At 43.9% G+C, this 20,191-nt stretch overlaps 1 protein-coding gene across 1 annotated transcript in view; it reads right to left on the bottom strand.

Annotated features, from left to right (window-relative positions):
- Window positions 1-20,191, bottom strand: part of cacna2d4a (calcium channel, voltage-dependent, alpha 2/delta subunit 4a) — a 366,454-nt gene that overhangs the window by 76,975 nt on the left and 269,288 nt on the right. Inside the window, exons 28-30 of the mRNA XM_063059526.1 lie at window positions 19,642-19,686; window positions 19,465-19,527; window positions 9,827-9,897 (exon numbers count right to left, since the gene is read on the bottom strand). Of these exons, the coding sequence (XP_062915596.1) occupies window positions 9,827-9,897; window positions 19,465-19,527; window positions 19,642-19,686 (179 nt within the window). The remainder of the gene's footprint in view (window positions 1-9,826; window positions 9,898-19,464; window positions 19,528-19,641; window positions 19,687-20,191) is intronic.

Here is a 20,191-nt window from a genome sequence, read left to right as displayed (position 1 = left end):
ATCAAGGTAATTTCCAGTTTGATGTGGCAGGATAAAGTTTACTAATATTTTACATTATTTAGTATTCATTATTTGATTTTTTTGTTTGGAACTCTCTGTCTGGGACTTCTGACAGAAAAGGAAACAGAAACCTCTCTGCCCACTCACCACGGGTGACAGATGTCACCTTCCATTTCTGTCATAACTTCAACAGAACTGAGGGGAGTAAGATTGGGTTGGTGAAGTTCTTGGAGAGGGGGAACAGTCTGAATTGAATTGTCCACTCAGTCTTGGGTTTAACCTGAAAAATCAGCTGAATTCATTTGGCATCCTAGGATTCCAGGCCTTCAAAATATGAAGTAATTTATAATAAGATTTATGTTATTTTTAAGTACCAATTACTTTACTTTTTAAAAAATGCATCAGAACATAAGGGACAACTAAAAATATGTAAAATCTCTCCTCAGATTCTGTTTCTGCCAAAGATATTGTCCGGGGACAAAACGTTTGCACATTAGAACCTGTCTAGCTTGTGCCCTAATCTCACTTCTTGTAGTATGGATGTGAAGGAACTGTACGATGGCCTCCATTTGTGGCCAAGGAAGTAGGTTAGGTTTTGCAGGACCAGCCTACAAGTAAAAGTGAGAGAAAGATGCAAGTACAAGGCTCACACAGGAGCAAAGTTGAATGTAAGCCCCTAAACTAGAGATAAAGAAGAGTAAGTTAGAGACAGTAATTGGTCAATGTTATGAAAAAGGAGTCTTTGAGTACTAACAACAACTGGAAGTGAAGGAACAGGGGAGGGTAGCTTAGTAAAACAGTTTGTGTAGGTAAAAGAAATCAAGATAGTTTACTGCAGTTTTGCAAAAGTTAAATTTCTGGGCTCGGAATACTTTAGAGAGGTTGCACCAGAGAAAATTCCAAATGTTTCCTAGTTGAAATGCTTTTCAAGCATTACAGAGAGGTACTATAAATGTGCCAGAGGATCAAAGAAACTGGCACAAATGAGCAGATTTATTAAGACTGCTGTGCTAGGCTTCAGTACAGCCACTTGTTCTGTCCCTACCTCTTCAGCAAGTTATTATTTGAGAGCTCTCAGATTCAGTGAAACTCCTTTCTCATTGTTGTAATGTGAGCATTATAAAAATAAGTTAATACTTGTTGCTTGTTACATACACCTGTTAGGGTGCATTCTCCAGATACCTTATAAGGTAAGCGTAGCCTTCAGCCAGGAGCAGATGTCATCAGGTGGTTCCCAACCTTCACAGAGTGTTTCGACCCTTAACCACGACATTCTCCAGTTGGTGGGCTGGCAGTGGTGGCCAAATCACTGCCCATCTGCTCCTGGCTTCCAGCTTCCCTCCTCGCATCTACTCCAAATCCAACAAGAGGCTCATTCTGCCTCTTCCCCCATCCTACGAGCTGCTTGTTTTTTGCTCTTTTCATCCAGGCCCAGATCTGACAACAACCGACATGCTGATTTGGCTGGGAAACCTCTGCAGCCGATCTCCACAGGGAACAACCATGCCTGCCATCCCTTGTCTTTACACTCCTGCACTAAGGGCTGGTACTTCAAGGCCTTCCTCTAGTGGGCCTCTTCCCATCCCTCCTCCCACGGCACAGTCAGCTCAACCAGAATTATTTTCCTGTTTTCAGTTGACCACAGTACTATGTCTGGGTGTAGGGTTGTGTGCACCACATCCGGAAACTGCAGCCTCCTTCCCACATCGATCCTCATCTCCCAGGACCTGGCCGTTAGCAACAGTTTGGGCTTTGGTTGTTTGGTTACAAAAGGTCTGGCTCCTTTCCGATGAAGGTGATGGCCTTCCTCAAATCTGTGCCAGCTGTCCTCTTCTTGCATCTCTCCCACTCTAGTGTGACAACAAGAGACAGAAGCACCTTATCATGGTGCCAGCTATACCGTCCTTGAGTTAGAGATGTTTTACACTTGGACAGTATATGAGCCAGCAGTTTTTGACCACAGAGCTTACAGTTCGGGTCCTCTCTCATCCCCCGTGTGTACAGATGTAATGGCGACGGAAGGGGATCATACACGGATCGCAAGAGGAAGGAAATAGGGAAGGGCTCCAGTCTCCATAACTCTGCCCATGAGATCTTGTGCTTGGGCAGATCCCATTTTGTCCGGGCACCCTGGGACCCTTGTTCCACTGCCTTTGTCATCCGCTTCTCTTCCTCACGGATCCGTACTTCTGCCTGTACCATGTCTCACCTGTTCCTCATGCTTGCGTTTCCCCACTGCTGGAAGTGAACTGAGCCGAGGCCTTGCTGGCCGACGCAGGGGTTGCTGATGATATCTCGCAGTTTCGGAGAACACACTGCCTGCTCCACAGATGCGTTGGCTGCCCACTTGCGCCCAGATCTGGTCATAACACCTGCTTGCTTTACCAAGACGTCATTGGAATCTCTCAAGCTTAATAATGCTCAGCATTTTGCCACCTTGAATTTTTCCACAACAGATGACAGGGCAAGCTGCAGTTGCCCAGATCGAATATAGAGGCCCACTGAAGAGAAGCTTGGGGGAACTCCCAACCATCTCCGCAGGTGCTTGCTGGTTTTCCTCTCGATGCCCTCTATGACAGTCATGGGGAACTCATAAAGTGTGAAGAGCCAGAGAAGCCTGGGCAGAATGCTGTATTGGTACAGCCAGGTCTTGAATTTACCCGGAAGTCGGGATTTGTCGATCTTCTTCAGCCATTCATCTGTCTGCTTCACAGCATTGGTGACATTGGCCCCATCTGTCAGTGACACATTAAACCACTTCCCCAAGCATTTTATCGGGTTACCTTCGATGGAAGGGATGACCTCGCCCTGAACCTGGAGGCTAAACTTGCTAGTAACTTTGCCCTTTCTGCTCACCATACACCTGGACTTCTTGGCCTTGAAGGACATCCTCGCCCAAGTGGCTGCATTGTCCAGGTTTTCCAAGATCCATCTTGCTTGGACATGTGACACAGTTGTTATAGTGATGTCATCCATGAATCCTCGTAGAGCCGGCTGAACAATGCCTGACTCCAGTGTCGGGCCGCGGGTTACATCTTCTGCTGCTGATAATAGGAGGTTCATTCCCATAATAAATAGGGTGGGAGAGATGGTGCACCGTGTTGGAATCCCCTTCTGGAGGTCCTGCCAACTAGTTGTGAAATGGGCTGTTGTAAATCTGAGTTTGAATCCTCCTAGGTAGCTGGTGATCATGTCTCGAATAGCCACTGGGATGTAGTAGTGGTCGAGTCCTTCTAGGATGAGGTCATGTGGAATAGACCCGTAGGCGTTCACGAGGTCTAACCAGACAACTGTTAGGTCGCCTTTTTTCTGCTTGGCCTCACGGATCAAATGGCTAATCATTGAGGTGTGTTCCAGACACTCTGAAAAGCCTGGAATACCGCCTTTCTGGATGGATGTGTTGATATAGTGGTTCTGTGTCATGTAAGAAGTCAGCCTTCTTGCGAGCACAGAAAAGAAAATCTTACATTCCACATTCAGGAGAGAAATTGTCCTAAAGTGGGCAATTGAGGAAGAATCTCTGGGCCAATTTCCAACTTGATAGAATAGTACCTTGGCCCAGATCTTTCTCATGACCTTCCACAGCCTCCGAAGAAGCTTTGGGCATTTCTTATACTCCTTATAAGGTATGCTGCTTGGGCCTGGGGCAGCTGATGCTTTAGCTTTCTGGATGATGTCCTGCATTTCCTGCCATGTAGGCTCCTTCACATTCAGCTCAATTGATGGATTTTCCAGTCTACGCACAGCCCGATTGGTTCCTAGACCCTGACCCCTCCGTGGGTCGCTGTGTGCCTCCCGCAGGAACTCCTCTACCTCTGGCTTCAAGCTGGATAGTATACCAGATTTTTGTTGGCCAAGAAGAGTCCTGGTGAAGCTGAATGGATCTCTCACAAACTGCGCTCGCCTTTTCTCTTTCTTCCTTCTTTACTGTCGCAGATGTTCCGCCCTCCGGAGTTTGCACAGCTTTTCCCGCAACATACTGGTTAAGTCCTTGATACCTTCTTTTTCGGCCGGTGAGCTGGTTTTAAACCTCTTGTTGAGCGTCTTTAATTCCCCTCTCAAGCGATGAACATCCCTTTCCCTCCTATTTGGTTGCCGCGGTAACTCCAGCTGGCTTTTCCACTCCATTGGGCCAAATCGTTCCTTAGCTAGGTTGTACGCTATGGCTGTGAGTGAGTCGATCTTTCTGTGTACTGGTCCTGCTAAGGCAACTTCCAGGATGCCGTCAAGATCATCATCGAACTGCATCCAGGCAATGTTGTCTGACGTTCTAGGCCATTTGATCCTGTCTTTCCTTGACAAATGGATTGGGGTAGCCAAAGAGGAACTCACTAGGTCTGTTGTTTGGTGCTGATGCGACTGAAGTGTGGAGAGATCTTCAGCTCTGTGGGGTGCTTCCTGGCTGGAATTCTCCTTCGTCTCACCGGACACTAAGTCCGTGCGCTACACTTGGGTCACTATTGATCCACATCTAGACCTGCTCTGGTGTATCTTGAGCCCTCTGATGTTTTTGCAGACTTTCCTGCAGTGAATTCCTCCGGTCAGTGTTGTTTGCTTTAGCTTCCTCGTAGTCGTGTTTCCTGTCCTGGCTGTTGCTGGTACGACCGTCCCATTAAGTCTCTCATCCTCCCACCCCTCCCCCCCCTCTCGGGAGACTCTGGGGGTATTGCTCTTTGTGTTCAATCATAGCTTGAGTGGTGCCCTCTTGCGAGTGCTGCCCACAAGGTTGCTAGCCTTGTGAGCCCGTGCCAGTCTTTCCTGGAGGGCAGCTGTCTCTCCAGCATCACCAACCTTCCTTGGTTGCCATCCAATCTTTCCTGGAAGCCACTGGTACAAACCAGAGATTACTTGTTACATAATGGTAATATAGCAATACTCCCGCTCGGGGAAGCTGTTTTGTAAAGAGAGGCTGGTTCCGGAGTTGAGGGGATTTACTTCCCTTTTTCCTCCAGTGTGCATGTGTATAGTTTCTCTGCCATGTGGTACGGTTCAGTGAAAGCCTCTGTATGTAAATATTGGTTTTGCTGTCCCAGGTAAAGTCGTTCTTTCGGCATGAAGTTTTCGAGTGGTCCTTTTTCAAAGTAGAAGTGACCACATATTTTTGGTGACGAGGTGAACTGGTTATTTTTTTGGACGTGTCGTCCCGTTTCATTTTTTGTTGCTAGCTTTATCTAGGCTACAGTGTGCTAGCTAGTTAGGTGGTGACGTATGAGCAGCAGTGCCGAGGAGGAGCAGCGCGGGGTCGAGAGGCAAAGGGCGCAGGTGTCTGAACAGGAGCTGCGTGGGGTCGAGGAGCCTTGTGTTCAGATGGCTATGTCTGGGACTATCGGTGAATTTGTGGAGGGGAATGAGGACTGGCCGGAGCATGAGGAAAGGTTGGGACACTTTTTCTGTGCTAATGGAATTACTGAGGAGGCTAAGAGGCGCTCTGTTCTCCTGAGTGCATGTGGTGCAAAGGCTTACAAGCTGATAAGGAACTTAGCCACACCGCAGAAACCGGGGGAAATTCCATATGATGAACTGGTCAAGCTCGTGGGGAACCACCACAATCTGAAACCTTCTGTGATCGTCCAACAGTTTAAGTTTCACAGCTGTTTCAGGAAGCCAGGTCAGTCTGTGGCCAATTTTGTGGCCGAGCTTCGACACCTGTCGGAGCATTGTGATCTCGGGGCAGTGTTGGAAGACATGCTCCGTGATAGATTGGTATGTGGCATTATTAATGACAGCATACAACGCTGCCTGCTGGCGGGAAACCCACCGTTGACTTTCAAGGAAGCCCTAGAGATTTCCCAAGGCATGGAGATGGCTGCTAATAATGCCAAGGATATCCAGAGAGGACATGGGGGGGTCACAGTTGACGGCAGTGCACCAAGTCAGGAGGGAGACTGGTAAACAGGCAAAGCGGGTGGAATGTTTCTGGTGTGGAGGGATGCACTATGCAAATGATTGCAAATTCAAAGACACTGTCTGCCATGCTTGTAGCAAAAAGGGACACTTAGCTAAAAAGTGCAGGAGTTCAAAGGGTAAGATTAAGCCTGGGCAGGGGGAAGCTCAACAGGCTCAGGCAGCCACACACCGTCTAGAAGAAGCAGACGAAGAGGCAGTGTGTGCCGACAGTATGTTTGGAGTGGAAACAGATGAGGAACCACCTGAACCATATTTATGCCACAGTCACTGTCAGGGGAAAGGACATTACGTTTGAGATTGATTCAGGGGCTACGGTCTCATCGTAGTGAGGAGACCAACAGGAGGACATGGGGGTCTAACCTGCCTCCCATTAGACCACCAAAGCTCAAACTCAGGACCTATACGGGACAGCCCATACCTCATTTAGGGGTGTTATATGTGGACATCTCAGCCGGAGGTCAGAAGGCTGAAGCCAGACTAGTGATAGCTAAGGGCAGGGGCCCAGTCTTTTGGGCCGCGATTGGCTTTGCAAAATCCGGCTAAACTGGCATGAAATTAAGTCTGCTCACACGACGAAGGACATTCTGCAGTGGTACAGTGACGTTTTCAGGGTCGAGCTGGGAACGCTGAAGGGCGTGACAGTGAAACTCCATGTTGACCCTGAGGCTACACCACGTTTCTTTAAGCCCAGGTTGGTGCCCTGTGCCATGAAAGGCAAAGTCAAGGAGGAGCTGGAACGTTTACAGAGGCTGGGCATCATTGAGCCCGTCCAGTTTTCAAGGTGGGCGGCTCCCATTGTTCCAGTTTTGAAGGCAGACAAGACGGTGAGGATATGTGGGGATTATAAGCTTACGGTGAATCAGGTCTCTAGGCTGGAGGAGTACCCATTGCCACGGGTGGATGACCTGTTTGCGACCCTGTCAGGGGGTAAGCTGTTCACAAAGCTGGACATGAGCCATGCTTACCAACAGCTGCTGCTCGACGAGGATTTAAAGGAGTACGTCACAATTAACACGCACAAGGGATTATTCAAGTACAATGGCCTGGTGTTTGGAGTGGCGTCCAGCCCTGCCATTTTCCAAAGGACAATGGACACTTTGCTGCAGGGGATTCTGCACGTAGCAGTGTACCTTGATGATATTTTGATCACAAGGGCTATGGAGGTGGAGCATCTGGCTAACTTAGAACAGGTGCTGAAGAGGCTCTCAGACGTAGGGCTGCGGTTGAAACACGGAAAATGTGTGTTCCTGGCACCGAGTGTGACCTACCTGGGGCACCAGAGCACAGCTGAGGGACTCTGCCCAGTGGAGGACAAAGTGAGAGCTATTAAGGAGGCCCCAAGCCCCAGGACCGTCACGGAACTCAGATCATTTTTGGGCATGGTGAATTATTATGGCAAGTTTCTTCCTGACCTCTCAAGGGTTTTGACCCCTCTGTATAAGCTGCTTCACAGTGACAATAAGTGGCAGTGGGGTGAAGAGCAGGAGAAAGCTTTCAAGGAAGTGAAAGAACTCCTCCACTCAGCGAAGCTGCTTGTTCACTATGACCCCGACAAAGAGATCACCCTTGCATGCGACGCCTCGCCCTATGGAGTTGGGGCAGTTCTCTCACATGTAATGGAGGACCGTTCAGAGAAGTCTGTTGGTTTTGCTTCACATACCCTGACAGCTGCTGAGAAGGGATATTCACAACTAGTCAAAGAAGGTCTGGCCATTGTTTTTGCAGTCAAATGCTTTCATCAGTACCTTTATGGATGCGTATTTACAATTTATACGGACCATTAACCACTGATGAGCCTGTTCAGTGAGACCAGATGCATCCCACCGCTAGCCTCAGCCAGGATACAGCGTTGGGCTCTCACATTGTCAGCCTACCAGTACACTATAGTGTACAGAATGGGTGGGGATAATGCAAACGCTGATGCACTGAGTCGACTACCTTTACCGGAAACACCTGCTTCTACATATGTGCCTCCAGAGACTGTGTTTTCATTGGAGAGGCTGTCAGAGACACCTGTAAAGGTGACCCAGATCAAGCAGTGGACAGAGAGGGATCCAGTCCTGTCCCAAGTCAAGACTTTCCTTTTACAAGGTTGGCCCAGAGTCGTGGAAGGAGAGGAACTCAGGCCTTATGCCAAATGCAAGACAGAACTCAGTCTGCAAGATGGCTGCATTTCCTGGGGGGCAAGGGTCATCGTGCCTCCCCTGGCCGTCCACAGATTGTGGAGGAAATTCATGAGACTCATCCAGGGGTGTCTTGGATGAAAAGCCTTGCAAGATCCTACGTCTGATGCTCAAGAATGGATCAGGATCTGGAGAGCAAGGTAAAATCATGCATACAATGTCAGACCAATCAGAACATAACATCACCAGCTCCTTTGCACCCATGGGAGTGGCCAGACCACCCCTGGTCTAGGCTACATTTGGACTTTGCTGGCCCCTTTATGGGGCAGATGTTTCTTGTAATGGTGAATGCGCATTCCAAGTGGATAGAAACGCACATCATAAGCAACATCACAGCCCCCTCAACCATAGACAAACTCAGGCAAGTGTTTGCAGTCCACGGGTTGCCTGACACTCTGGTCACTGATAATGGCCCGACATTCACCAGTGAGTTCATGCAGCAGAATGGCATTCATCACATTCGGACGGCCCCTTTCCACCCAGCCTCAAATGGTTTGGCTGAGCGGGCTGTTCAGACAGTGAAGGAAGGCCTGAAGTGGATGACAGGGGACTCTCATAGTACTCGACTTTCATGTTTCCTGTTTAAATACTGCCTTACGCCACAGACTACGACTGCCCACACTCCAGCAGAGATGCTGATGGGGCGTAGGCCCAAGTCAAGATTGGACCTGCTGCGCCCGGACATGAAGGCAAAAGTGGAGAGAAAGCAGGAAAAGCAGAAGGAGGGACATGATCAACATGCGCGAGAGAGACAGTTAAAACCGGATGACAATGTCTATGTGAGGAACTTCAGCGGTAACAACAATCAGCAATGGCTACCTGGGGTTATTCTTAAGCAGAGTGGTCCAGTCTCCTATGTTGTTAAGCTGACTGATGGATGTGTTTTCCACAGACATCAGGACCATGTGCGCCTGCGTCATGATACCGGCTCAGAGGCAGACAGTTCCACGGATTTTCCAATGGTGAGACAGACTACAGTGGGAGCATGTCCGCCAGTGACTTTGCCAGAGGGAGAGACGCTGGCAGAGGGGTCTGGGTCCCCTGAAGAGGATGGACATTCTCACACGGACACACAGACCCCTGTCATGTCCCCAACACCAGATCCACCCAAAACACCCTCACCAGCGGTGCCTGCTGGGTCACCAGGGGTAGTGCGCAGATCACAGCACACTCGTAAACCTCCTGACAGACTGAATCTTTGACTAGACAGTTTTTTTTGTTAGACTGAATGTTGAATCTGCCGCGTTTCTCAGGTGTTTTGTATTGGTAAACTGTTGCTGAGACACTAGTATAAGTTTCAGGGGTATGCAAGCAAATGACACCACTGTTTTTGTTTCCCAGTTCTTTTTTTCACATTTGGGGTATGTTGGAATTTAAAGGGAGAGAAGTGTTGTAATGTGAGCATTATAAAAATAAGTTAATACTAATTAGGATAATGGTAATATAGCAATACTCTCGCTAGCAGAAGCTGCTTTGTAAAGAAAGGTTGGTTCTGGGATTGAAAAAACTTCAGTTTTTCCTCCGGTGTGCATGTGTATAGTTTCTCTGCCATGTAGTATGGTTCAGTGAAAGCCTCTGTATGTAAATATTGGTTTTGCCGTCCCAGATAAAGTCATTGTTTCGGCATGAAGTTGTCGAGTGGTCCTTTTTCAAAGTAGAAGTTACCACACCCACCAGGTACATATCTAAATCTAAATCTCAATCACTGCAACAAAGATTAGAAAACAATATCTTACTCATTGAACATTCCCATGTTTACCAGTTGTGTCATTATTGATCCATCCACTTCTCCCAGGAACTTTCCTGTCTGAATGTGAAAGGAAAGAAATTAGAAAATTATGAAATTAACTAATCTGTTGCTAAAATCCTCATCCTTTCAATCATTATCCCAAAACTTGGTTATTTCAATTGACTCCTGTCTTCATCCTTCATTACACCCTTGTAAATCTGAGGTTATACAAAACTCTGCTGCTTATATCTCCTAACTTACACTCATCATCCTGTGTGTACTGAGTTGCACAGGCTCCTTGCTAAGTAAGTCTTCAGATTTACATTCTGGTTGTTGTGATCAAATCCCTTCATAATCTTGTCCATTTTGTAATCCCCTCTAACTCTTTGAGATATATATTGAACTCAAAAAGTTTTGAAGTTTCAAAGTACATTTAATATCAGAGCAACACACACAAAATACTGGAGGAACTCAACAGGCCAGGTGGCAAACATTTCGGGCCAAAACGTTGACTGTACTCTTTTCCATTGATGCTGCCTGGCCTGCTGAGTTCCTCCTGAATTTTGTGTCTGTTGCTTGGATTTCCAGCATCTACAGATTTTCTCTTGTTTGTGATTTAATATCAGAGTATGTATACAGTGTACATCCTGAAATTTGTCCTCTTCACAGCCATCCATGAAACAAAGAAATCCCACAGAACGATAGAAATATCAAAGCTCCAAAGTCTCCCTTACCCCCCCCCAGCACAAGCATGGACTGTCCCCCCCACCCCCAGCCATGCCAGAAAAAGCACTGACACCCCCTCCACCCATTCCCTCCCCCCCCCATGCAAGCAGCACCGAAGCACCAAAGAGTCCATTGATCCTGTCTATTAAACTACAGTTTGCAAACCAGCACTTCAGTATTTCAGACGGGCTCTCTCTCTCTCCAGCGACAACGAGGGTGGAGACCAGCAACTCATTGTTCCCATGTCATAATCTTCCACGCCGCTTCTCCAAGGCCCCCATGTCGAGGACCAACAGGCTCTCTCTCTCCATCGAAAGAGAGAGGGCGACAAGGGGATCGTTTGAGTATAGGGGCCTCATCACTGCTGAATTTAAATGCTCAATTATTGGCAGCTATACCTTAACTACCAAGGTCCTAAATTATGGAGCTCTCCCCTAATACCTTCCCATCTTTTTATCTTTTTCTTTGATTCTTTGAGCCACTCCTTAAAACCTGCTTGCCCGTACAAAAATCTAGTCTGATATTTATTTATATGGCATACAGTATATCAAATTCTGTTTAATGACATTTCAGTGGAATACCTTGTGATATTTTGCTACGAGTATGAAATAGATTTAAACTGTTTAACTAATTGGAACAGGCCCATCAGCCCATCATGACTGTGCTGACCATGATGTCAAACTCCATCTACCTTCACATGGTCCTTATCCCTCTATTCCTTGTCTATTTCACACGCTGCCTCAACCTCTGTTCAAGATTCAAGATTCAAGATTGTTTAATGTCATTTCTGGTACACAAAATGTAAAGGAGAACGAAAGAATTATTTCTCTGGATCCAATGCACCACAAAATAAAAGCACAGTAATAATAAAAAACACCATAAATATAAATACACAGATAGCTTATATACATGGATTGATTCTATGCCCATAAAGTGACACTAGGCACAGGAGTGCCTGTACATAAGGTGACTCTGACAGGAAATAATAAAGTACTGGTTGGGGGGGTGGTGGTGTGGTGGTTTGGTGGTGTTGGTTAGTGGATGGGGATGTTGATCAGCCTTACTGTTTAGGGAAAGTAATTATTTTTAAGTTTGATTGTTGTCGCTTGTCCATCTTGTTGGTTGTAGTCTTTCATTGATTCTTTTATGTTTCTTGGAGTTAATGAGCACGCCCGCAAGAAAAAAAAATCTCAGGGTTGTATATGGTGATATATATGTACTTTGATAATAAATTTACTTTGAGTTTTGAACTTTGGTGGTCCTGGCATGGATGCTACCTAGCCTTCTCCCTGATGGGAGTGGGACAAAGAGTACATTAGCAGGGTGGGTGGTGTCCTTCATGATGTTACTGGCCTTCTTGTAGCACCTTTTGTATACATGTCCTTGATGGTGGGTAGGTGGTACCAGCGATGCATTGGGCAGTTTTAACTACCTTTTGTGGAGTTTCCCTGTCCGCTACTTTGCAGTTTCTGTACCACGTAGTGATGTAGCATGTTAGGATACTCTCTACTATGCATTTGTAGAAGGATGTGAGCAGAGATGTGCCTAGTCCAGCTTTCAGTACCCGCTTCTGCAAATGGATCCTTGACTTCGTCACTGGGAGGCCACAGTCTGTGCAGATCAGCAATAACATTTCCTGCTCACTGACAATCAACACTGGTGCACTGGCACCCCTCAAGGGTGCGTGCCTGACCCACTGCTCTACTCTCTCCACACCCACCGCTGTGTGGCTAGGCACAGCTCCACAGCTCCAGTGCCATCTATAAATTTGCCAGTGACACAACAGCTGTTGGCCCCTAAACTAGAGATAAAGAGGAGTGAGTTAGAGATAGCAGTTGGTCAATGTTATGAAAAAGGAGTCTTTGAGTACAATATAATGATGAAATTACAAAGAAGGCATGGCAGTGGGTATATTTTCATTAGGAGTTTGAGGAGAATTAGCATGTCACCAAAGACACTTGCGAATTTCTACAGATGTACTGTAGAGAGCATTCTAACTGGTTGCATCACTATCTGGTATGGAGGGGCAACTGCCCAGGCTCCAAAAAAGTTGCAGAAAGTTGTAAACTCAGCCAGTTCCATCATAGTCACTAGTCTCTCCAGCATCGAGGATACCTTCAAAAGGCAATGCCTCAAAAAGGTGGGATCCTTAACTGAGGACCTCCATCACCCAGGACATGTCCTCTTCTCATTGCTACCATCAAGGAGGAGGAGCAGGAAGCTGAAGACACATATTTAACATTTCAGGAACAGCTTCTTTCCCTTTACCATGAGATTTCTGAATGGACAATGAACCTATGAGCACTAGCTCAGTACTTTTTTCTCACTTTTTGCACTGCTTACTTAATGTAACTTTCATTTTTTATATATACTTCTTACTGTAATTTATTGCAATCTACTGCTGCAGCAAAACTACAACTTTCATGACATATGCCAGTGATATCAAATCTGATTCCGACTCTCTTCAGCCTTCTCAGAAAGTAGAGGCATTGGCAAACTTTTCAGATTGTATAGGATGTGTTCCGGAAGCGTGAGAGGTTGTGACTGATGTGTGCTCCCAGGAATGTGAGATGTTGCTATCATATCTGCTTCCACCATCTCCACCGCCAGTAAGTTTTCGGACAGATTTCTTTCTGACTATCAGTCTCTTCTGTGCGTCTCATAACCTTATGTTCCTCCATCAGGTTGCCCCTCAGCCAGTAATATCACAGCCTGAAAGCATGTACCATTAGACTTAAGAATGGCCTCTACCCCGCTGCTATAAGACTACTGCATGGGTCCCTAGTAAGATAAGACAGACTATTGACTTCACAATCTACCTTGTTATGTTATTGTACCTTATTATCTACCTGCACAGTACTTGCTCGGCATTCATTTGTTGTTTTATCTACAGTTGTTGCTATCTCATTGCACTGTGTAATGGTCTGATCTGTATGAACAAAATGCAAGACGAGCTTTTCACTGTATCTGGATAGATGTGACAAATAATACACTAATTTCAATTCCAATTTCGACCACGTTGATTGACATCATGATTCATATGCTCCACCTGTCTCCAGTGGATATTGAGTTTATGCACTTTAATCTATTCACTGAGAGGGTGTCCGGCATGCTTCATATTAGAACTTGAACTGGGAACAGCTGGTATAGCATTTCACACCCGTCCTACCATTCAAAAAAACCGTGCCCAGCCCTGGTCTCCATCCGCATTTCTGGCTGATTGCCATATCCTTTGATTCCCTTCCTCTAAAATCTTTCCACCTCTGCCTTGAAAGCATGAAAAAACCCTCTAGAGATCCTGAGGTTATGATGAGGAGTATTGAGAGTTAAATAATGCCCTAGTGTAATTAGTATCATTTCATTTAGCACAATTTAAATTAAACATATGACTGGGTATGTTACTAAATTAAGGGTCTGGAATAAAGAACTGAAGGAAATCAGTATTGGTAAAGAAATAGTCTCCATGAAATTAGTGTTGAAGTCTGGCAAAGCCCAGGGGCCTAATCTACATCTCAGAGAACTAAAGGAAGTTCCAAAGAAATAGTGGACATATTGATGGTCATCTTTCAAAATTCTTAAGACTCTGAATCAGCTCCTACAGGTTTAAGGCTGCAACGTCATCCCATTATTTAAAAATGGAGGAAAGGAGAAAACTGGAAATGACAAACCATTAAGTTTAATGTTGATAGTGGGGAAAATACTGGCTCTTCAGCCTACCAAGTCTGCATTGACAATCAGCTATTACCAGTACTCTTACTGTTTTTATTCCCATTTTTTATTCTCCCCACAGGTTCCACCACTCCCCTATAGTCTCGGACCAATTGTATGGTATCTAATTAAGCTACCATCTGCATCTTGTGATGTAGGAAGAATCCAGGACATCTGGAGGAAACCCCCAGGGTTACAGGAAGAGCATGCAGACTCCTAACAGACAGTACCACAGGTGAGGATTGTACTGGGTTGCTGGAGCTGTGAGACAGTAGCCCCTCCCCCCTGGTTGTGTTTTATTGCAGTTCTTGAAAAGCATTAATAAGATTATGTCACTTGCAAACTTTACATACAGTTATGAAGTTACATTTAGTTCCTATGTCCGAAACGTTCCAGGGAGGTGGGAGGAATGTACAGTATGATGTGAAGAGAGTGCAAAGAAACTCCAATGTAATTTAGACAAGTTGACTGATTGGGCAAATACATGGCAGATGTAGTTTAACATGAATAAACGTGAGATGATCCACTTCAGTTCTATAGACAAAAGGTGAGATTATTATCTGAATGGTGATAGACTGGGTTAAGGGAAGGTGCAACAAAATCTTGGTGTCCTTGTACTGTATACCAATCTCTGAAAGCAAGGTTGAGCAAGCACTTAGGAAGGCAAATATTACAAGGGCATTCAATGCAGATGGATTTGAATACAGGAACATGGAAGTCTTAGTGTCTTTCTACAGTCCATCTGGAGCTTTGTGTGTAGTTTTGGCTTTGTTATCCGAGGAAAGATATGCTTGCCATGAAGGGAGTACAATGAAGATTTAGCAGGCTGGTTGCTGGGATGGCAAGATATTATATGAAATGCCACTGCCAACCCCAATGAAAATCAACTCTTTTGAAAACCTGGACTGGTCCCAGCCTTACCCCATCCCCACCCTTCCTTCATCTCCATGCCTCTGGAATCACATTGATTTTGTCAAATCATATTACGGCTCTCAAGTGTTTTGATATCATTTCCATGAGCATTTTGCCAACACCAGATGTCAGATTAGCTGATTTGTAGTTTCTTATTTTCTTCTGTCTCTCCTTTCTTAAACGGTGCATGTAAGAAATGTGCACATGTGCTGTGGACAAGTTTGGAAGCTTCAGGGAGTTTCAGCACCAAAAGTTGGTCAGCATAACTTTGCACCACTTTAAATTTACCGTGGGACCTTTTTGGTGTAATTGTATTGAATTAGAATTGCTACTACAGAATTATATGTATGTACATCATAGGAATATTTTTAGTGTGGTGGGATGCAAGGAAGAATTACAGACTTGGCTGTTAATAACACATCTGGGAATGAGAATACATGTTCAGTGCTGTTACTGCATTGCTTTTGAAAGAATTATCAGGCATAAATGAAGGCTTTGACTGAAGAAGCTACTAATTCTGTGCAATTGCAGTTTATCACACATAGCTGCATTACCATGGTAACCACTAATTAGATATTCCTCATTTTGCTTCTTTAAAGTTAGGTTGACTGGATGTGTGAATACTCTGAGAGGCAAAGATCCTAATTTACATGTTTTATGATATACACATCAACTGTTTCACACATGTGTGACAAATAGTTGATGTGTTCCTATGGTAGCAGTTAATTTCTATTCAGTCACCAGAAGGACTGATGACCCTTAGGAAAACCTTTGTAAGTCTAATTATCCTTGCTTAAAAGTTTTATTCAGTTAGTTTCCTTATAAATGACAGAAAGATATGTTTCCACATTCTTTCACTGTCAACAGAAATGTTAAGAAATTCCTTTTTCAAACAAATAAACTTCATGCTTTAGGGCATTAAGGTTGGATGTTTGCAATAATTAATAGAATTGTTAATAAACATGTGAAGTAGGTTAAGAGTTAACATTATCAATGTAATATTTCTTTCATATTTCAAAGTGGATTTGTGAGATGCCCAAATGTCTGATTTATGGATTTCACCAGTTCTGCTGAAGGACATGAGTGAATCACATAGAACAAAGACCAGTATAGCACAGGAACAGGCTTTTCTGCCCACGATGTTGTGCTAAACTAATTAAAGTTCAAGCTCAAAGTAAAATCTATTATCAGAGTACATACACGTCGCATACAACCCTGTGATTCTTTTTCTGCGGGTATACTTAGGAAAGCTATAGAACAGTAATCGAGAATGCTTATACACATCACAGGATTTACACCATTTACTTTATCTCCGAAGAAGTGTCCACAATTGTTATGTCAATTGTTGGCAGGCAGTTGCAGTTTCCTGTAGGAAAACATCTCCACATTTTAGCTGATTTTTCAAATGCTGGCATAACTTGCAATGACAGCATTTATTAGCCTTGGACAAGTGAAGTGAAGTTCTTGAATTGCTCTGTCCAAGTGATGAATTCATTCCCATCATTCTGTTCACAGGGAATTGCAACATTTTCTATTGGCGACAATGAAGAAATAGCAATCCATTGTACTTCCATGTTAGTGTAGTGTATTTCCACATGGCTGTTTTCCTTGTTCCTTTAGAGTCATATGGCTATACAGCACAGAAACATTCCCTTCAGTCCCACTCATCTATGCTGACCAGGATGCCTATTCGAGTGGGCTACAGATTACGAGCTGTGGAGGTACTGTTGAAGAGCCCTTGCTGAGTACTGTAATTCAGCTCATTTCGCTATATTTGTAGCAAGACAATAACGAGAACTGGAGCTGAGTGATCTTAGTAAAACCGTAACTAATTGATGGGAGTACATTATTGGTGAATAAGTTCACCCTGATAGGACTGATGAAACCCCTTCTGTGATAATAGTGATAATTCAGAATAGACTGATGGGATGGTGATAGGATGCAATGTATTTATCTTACTTTTCATTGACAGTATATCGCTGGGCATATTTTCAATTTGTTGGTAAGCATCTGTGTTTTACATGCTAGGGATGTGCTGCTATTTGTGAGCAGTGACTCAGTTTCAGAAGGTAGGAGGGTATTGGTATTCAAATTATTTTCAGCATTTAAAATGAGCCACCTTTTCTTTGTATAACTCAGATAATTTATTTCCTAGTTAAGAACATTTCGGTAACCTTCCCAAGGCTGCTAATGAGAGCTTCTGTACAGTCAACAACATTGAGATAAAGATTTTCCACTGTTATTAATATTCTATCCATAAAATTTTCACAATTTTCACTTACAAGAACAATACTGAAAATGAATAAAACATGCTGCTTTATTCATTGTTGTTCTTGTAAATTTCCTATGCGTTAATTCAAAGGTCTTGATATTTTCCCCAATTGTAATGCAGTAAGGCACAATACTTATTCCAGTTTTTAATTAATGTTTTATAATGACTACATGGGACAGTTTCTTATGTTGTGGATTGACTTCTACTGGAGATTTTCATCTCATGTTTAGATAGGGAAGATGTGGTGCTGCTAATCTCTAATTCACTGAAATAACTAGTTGAACACAAGAACATGAAAAAAATCAGTAACCCAATCAGACCTTCAAACCCACTATGTCATTCAATATCATGGCTGATCCAGTCTTGCTCAGAACATTACCTTCCTGCTTTCTCCCCCGGTCTGATTGACTGTTGTTTAATAGTCTGTCAATTGCTGCCTCAAGTTTATTTAATGACTTTGTCTTTAAAGCTCTGCAAAGGTCCACAACCCTCTAAGAGAAGAAATTCTTCCTAATATCCTTTTTAATGGGTGACCTGTTTTCCAGAAACTATGTCCCAAATTCCAGCTGCCTTGTAGAGTCCACTAAGTCAATCCCTCTCAGTATCCCGTGTTTCATAGATCATCTCCTTCATTTCGGGAACCCGTGCACTACTTCCAATGCAAAAACATCCTTCATTTCACATGGCCACCATAAATGTGAGCAGTATTCCAAGTGCACTCTCACCTGTATCCCGGAAAATTGTATTAAAAATTTCCTTATTTTTATGCTTCATACTTCTCAGGAGTAAAATTCCATTAGTACCATTCAATTAATTATTTGCTGTATCTGCAGGCTAATGTTTTGTATTTTATGTACTAGAATTCCTTTGTACCACCAGGAACAAAAAATCTTCTGGAGAAACCCAAGGCTGGGTGCGTGCGTGTGTGTGTGTGTGTGTGTGTGTGTGTGTGTGTGTGTGTCCAGAGTAACAAATATGTTGATCTCCTTACACTTGTTTACAGGAAATGACAATAACAATCTTGATCTAGAGTCTACCGATTTCCACTCAAGATGACTACTCATCTAACCAATCTACCTTTACAGGGTCCTTGTATCCTCCTCATAACTTACTAACTAACCTATTCATTTTCATCATCCAGGTTATGAATGCAGATTATAATTAATTGAGGTCACCATCACTGATCCCTATGGTACCACATTCTTATTAATTGTCAATCCAAAGATGACCCATTCACCTCTACTTTAATTTCTATTATTGACCCTTCTCTAGCAATTGTATGCAAGCTTACTTTGTGCAATGGCTTTTTATGTGGCACCTTACTGAATGTACCTGGAAATTGAAATGAACAATCATGCGAGGGGTGATTGATAAGTTCGTGGCCTAAGGTAGAAAGAGTCAATTTTAGAAGACTTAGCACATTTATTTTTCAACATAGTCCCCTCCTACATGTACACACTTAGTCCAGCGGTCGTGGAGCATACGGATCCCTTCTTTGTAGAAGTGGTCCACAGCAGGGGTGATTGATAAGTTTGTGGCCTAAGGTGGAAGGAGGTGAGTTATACAGCTCTTGTTACATGCATGTGCAGTTCAACTCTTTGAGTCAAAATGCAGAAAGTTTTAAGTTTCTCCTCATCTCCTTCTACCTTAGGCCATGAACTTATCAATCACCTCTGCTGTGGTCCACTTTCTGGGGGTCCAAGACACTGACTTCTGCAAAGGAGGGATCTGTATGCTTCATGACTGCTGGACTAAGTGTGTAAATGTAGGAAAAATAAATGTGCTAGGTTTTCTAAAATTGACTCCTTCTACCTTAGGCCATGAGCTTATCAATCACCCCTTGCAGCTTCTCCTTTATTTCCCTGTATTGTTGCACCCTCAAAGAGATGGCTACCTTCTCAATAACACCTTTTTCTATCCTCCTTAACCAACCCTTTCATGTCCATCCACTTTCATCTGATTGTACATTGGTCACCTCACCATGTTTAATTTATATTCTTTCTGCCTCATTTTAACAAAACACTTACATCTTCCTCATTCTTGGAGATTAGAATGAATCCATTGTTGTCCACTAAGAAGCAGTTCAGACCCTGCGTGATAGAGTTAAAAAACATAGTTTGTTTTGAGATGCTTCTGGAGTTATTTTCAAAATGCATTTAAGAAAATCTTTTATTTGACCCAACAACATATAGATGGAAACTCACATCATCTTCACAGCTGATGGGACATCTTCCTTCAATTTCGCTGCACTGAAAAGTGAGAAGTGAAAGTCTAAGTCAGTTAAAAGCAATGCTCAAATTATTCTTTGCTTTATTTGTAATCTTGAAAATCACCTTTAAATCTATGACATACCATCAATGAGGCAGAACTCTTTCCCTGTCTAAACAGATATACATAATTTTGTTTCAACAGCCATTATCACCCATGACGAGCCTGCTCTTAAAGCTTCCATGCAGTTTAAGGAGCTACAGCCTTTAAATAAGCAGCTGTATATCGTATTGGTATTTGTCAATTACACAAGCTACCAAGAAGCAGCACAACTGCTGGAACTCAGCCTATTCTATTTAAAGTAATCCGGGGGGGGGGGGTAATATGGTGGCATGTGTGTGTGTGTGCGTGTGTGCATGTGTGTTATAAAAGAGAGAGAGCTGAAGCTTGGAGATGGTCTGAAGCCAAATTCTACCTTCTTGTGCTAAAAGCTGTTTTTTAACCATAGCAGTTGAATCATAGGGCACAGTCTCTGAATACAAGGAT

This window comes from Mobula hypostoma, chromosome 9 (assembly GCF_963921235.1).
Source record: "Mobula hypostoma chromosome 9, sMobHyp1.1, whole genome shotgun sequence".
NCBI lineage: Eukaryota > Metazoa > Chordata > Chondrichthyes > Myliobatiformes > Myliobatidae > Mobula > Mobula hypostoma.
This window is presented reverse-complemented; position numbering and strand designations above follow the sequence as displayed.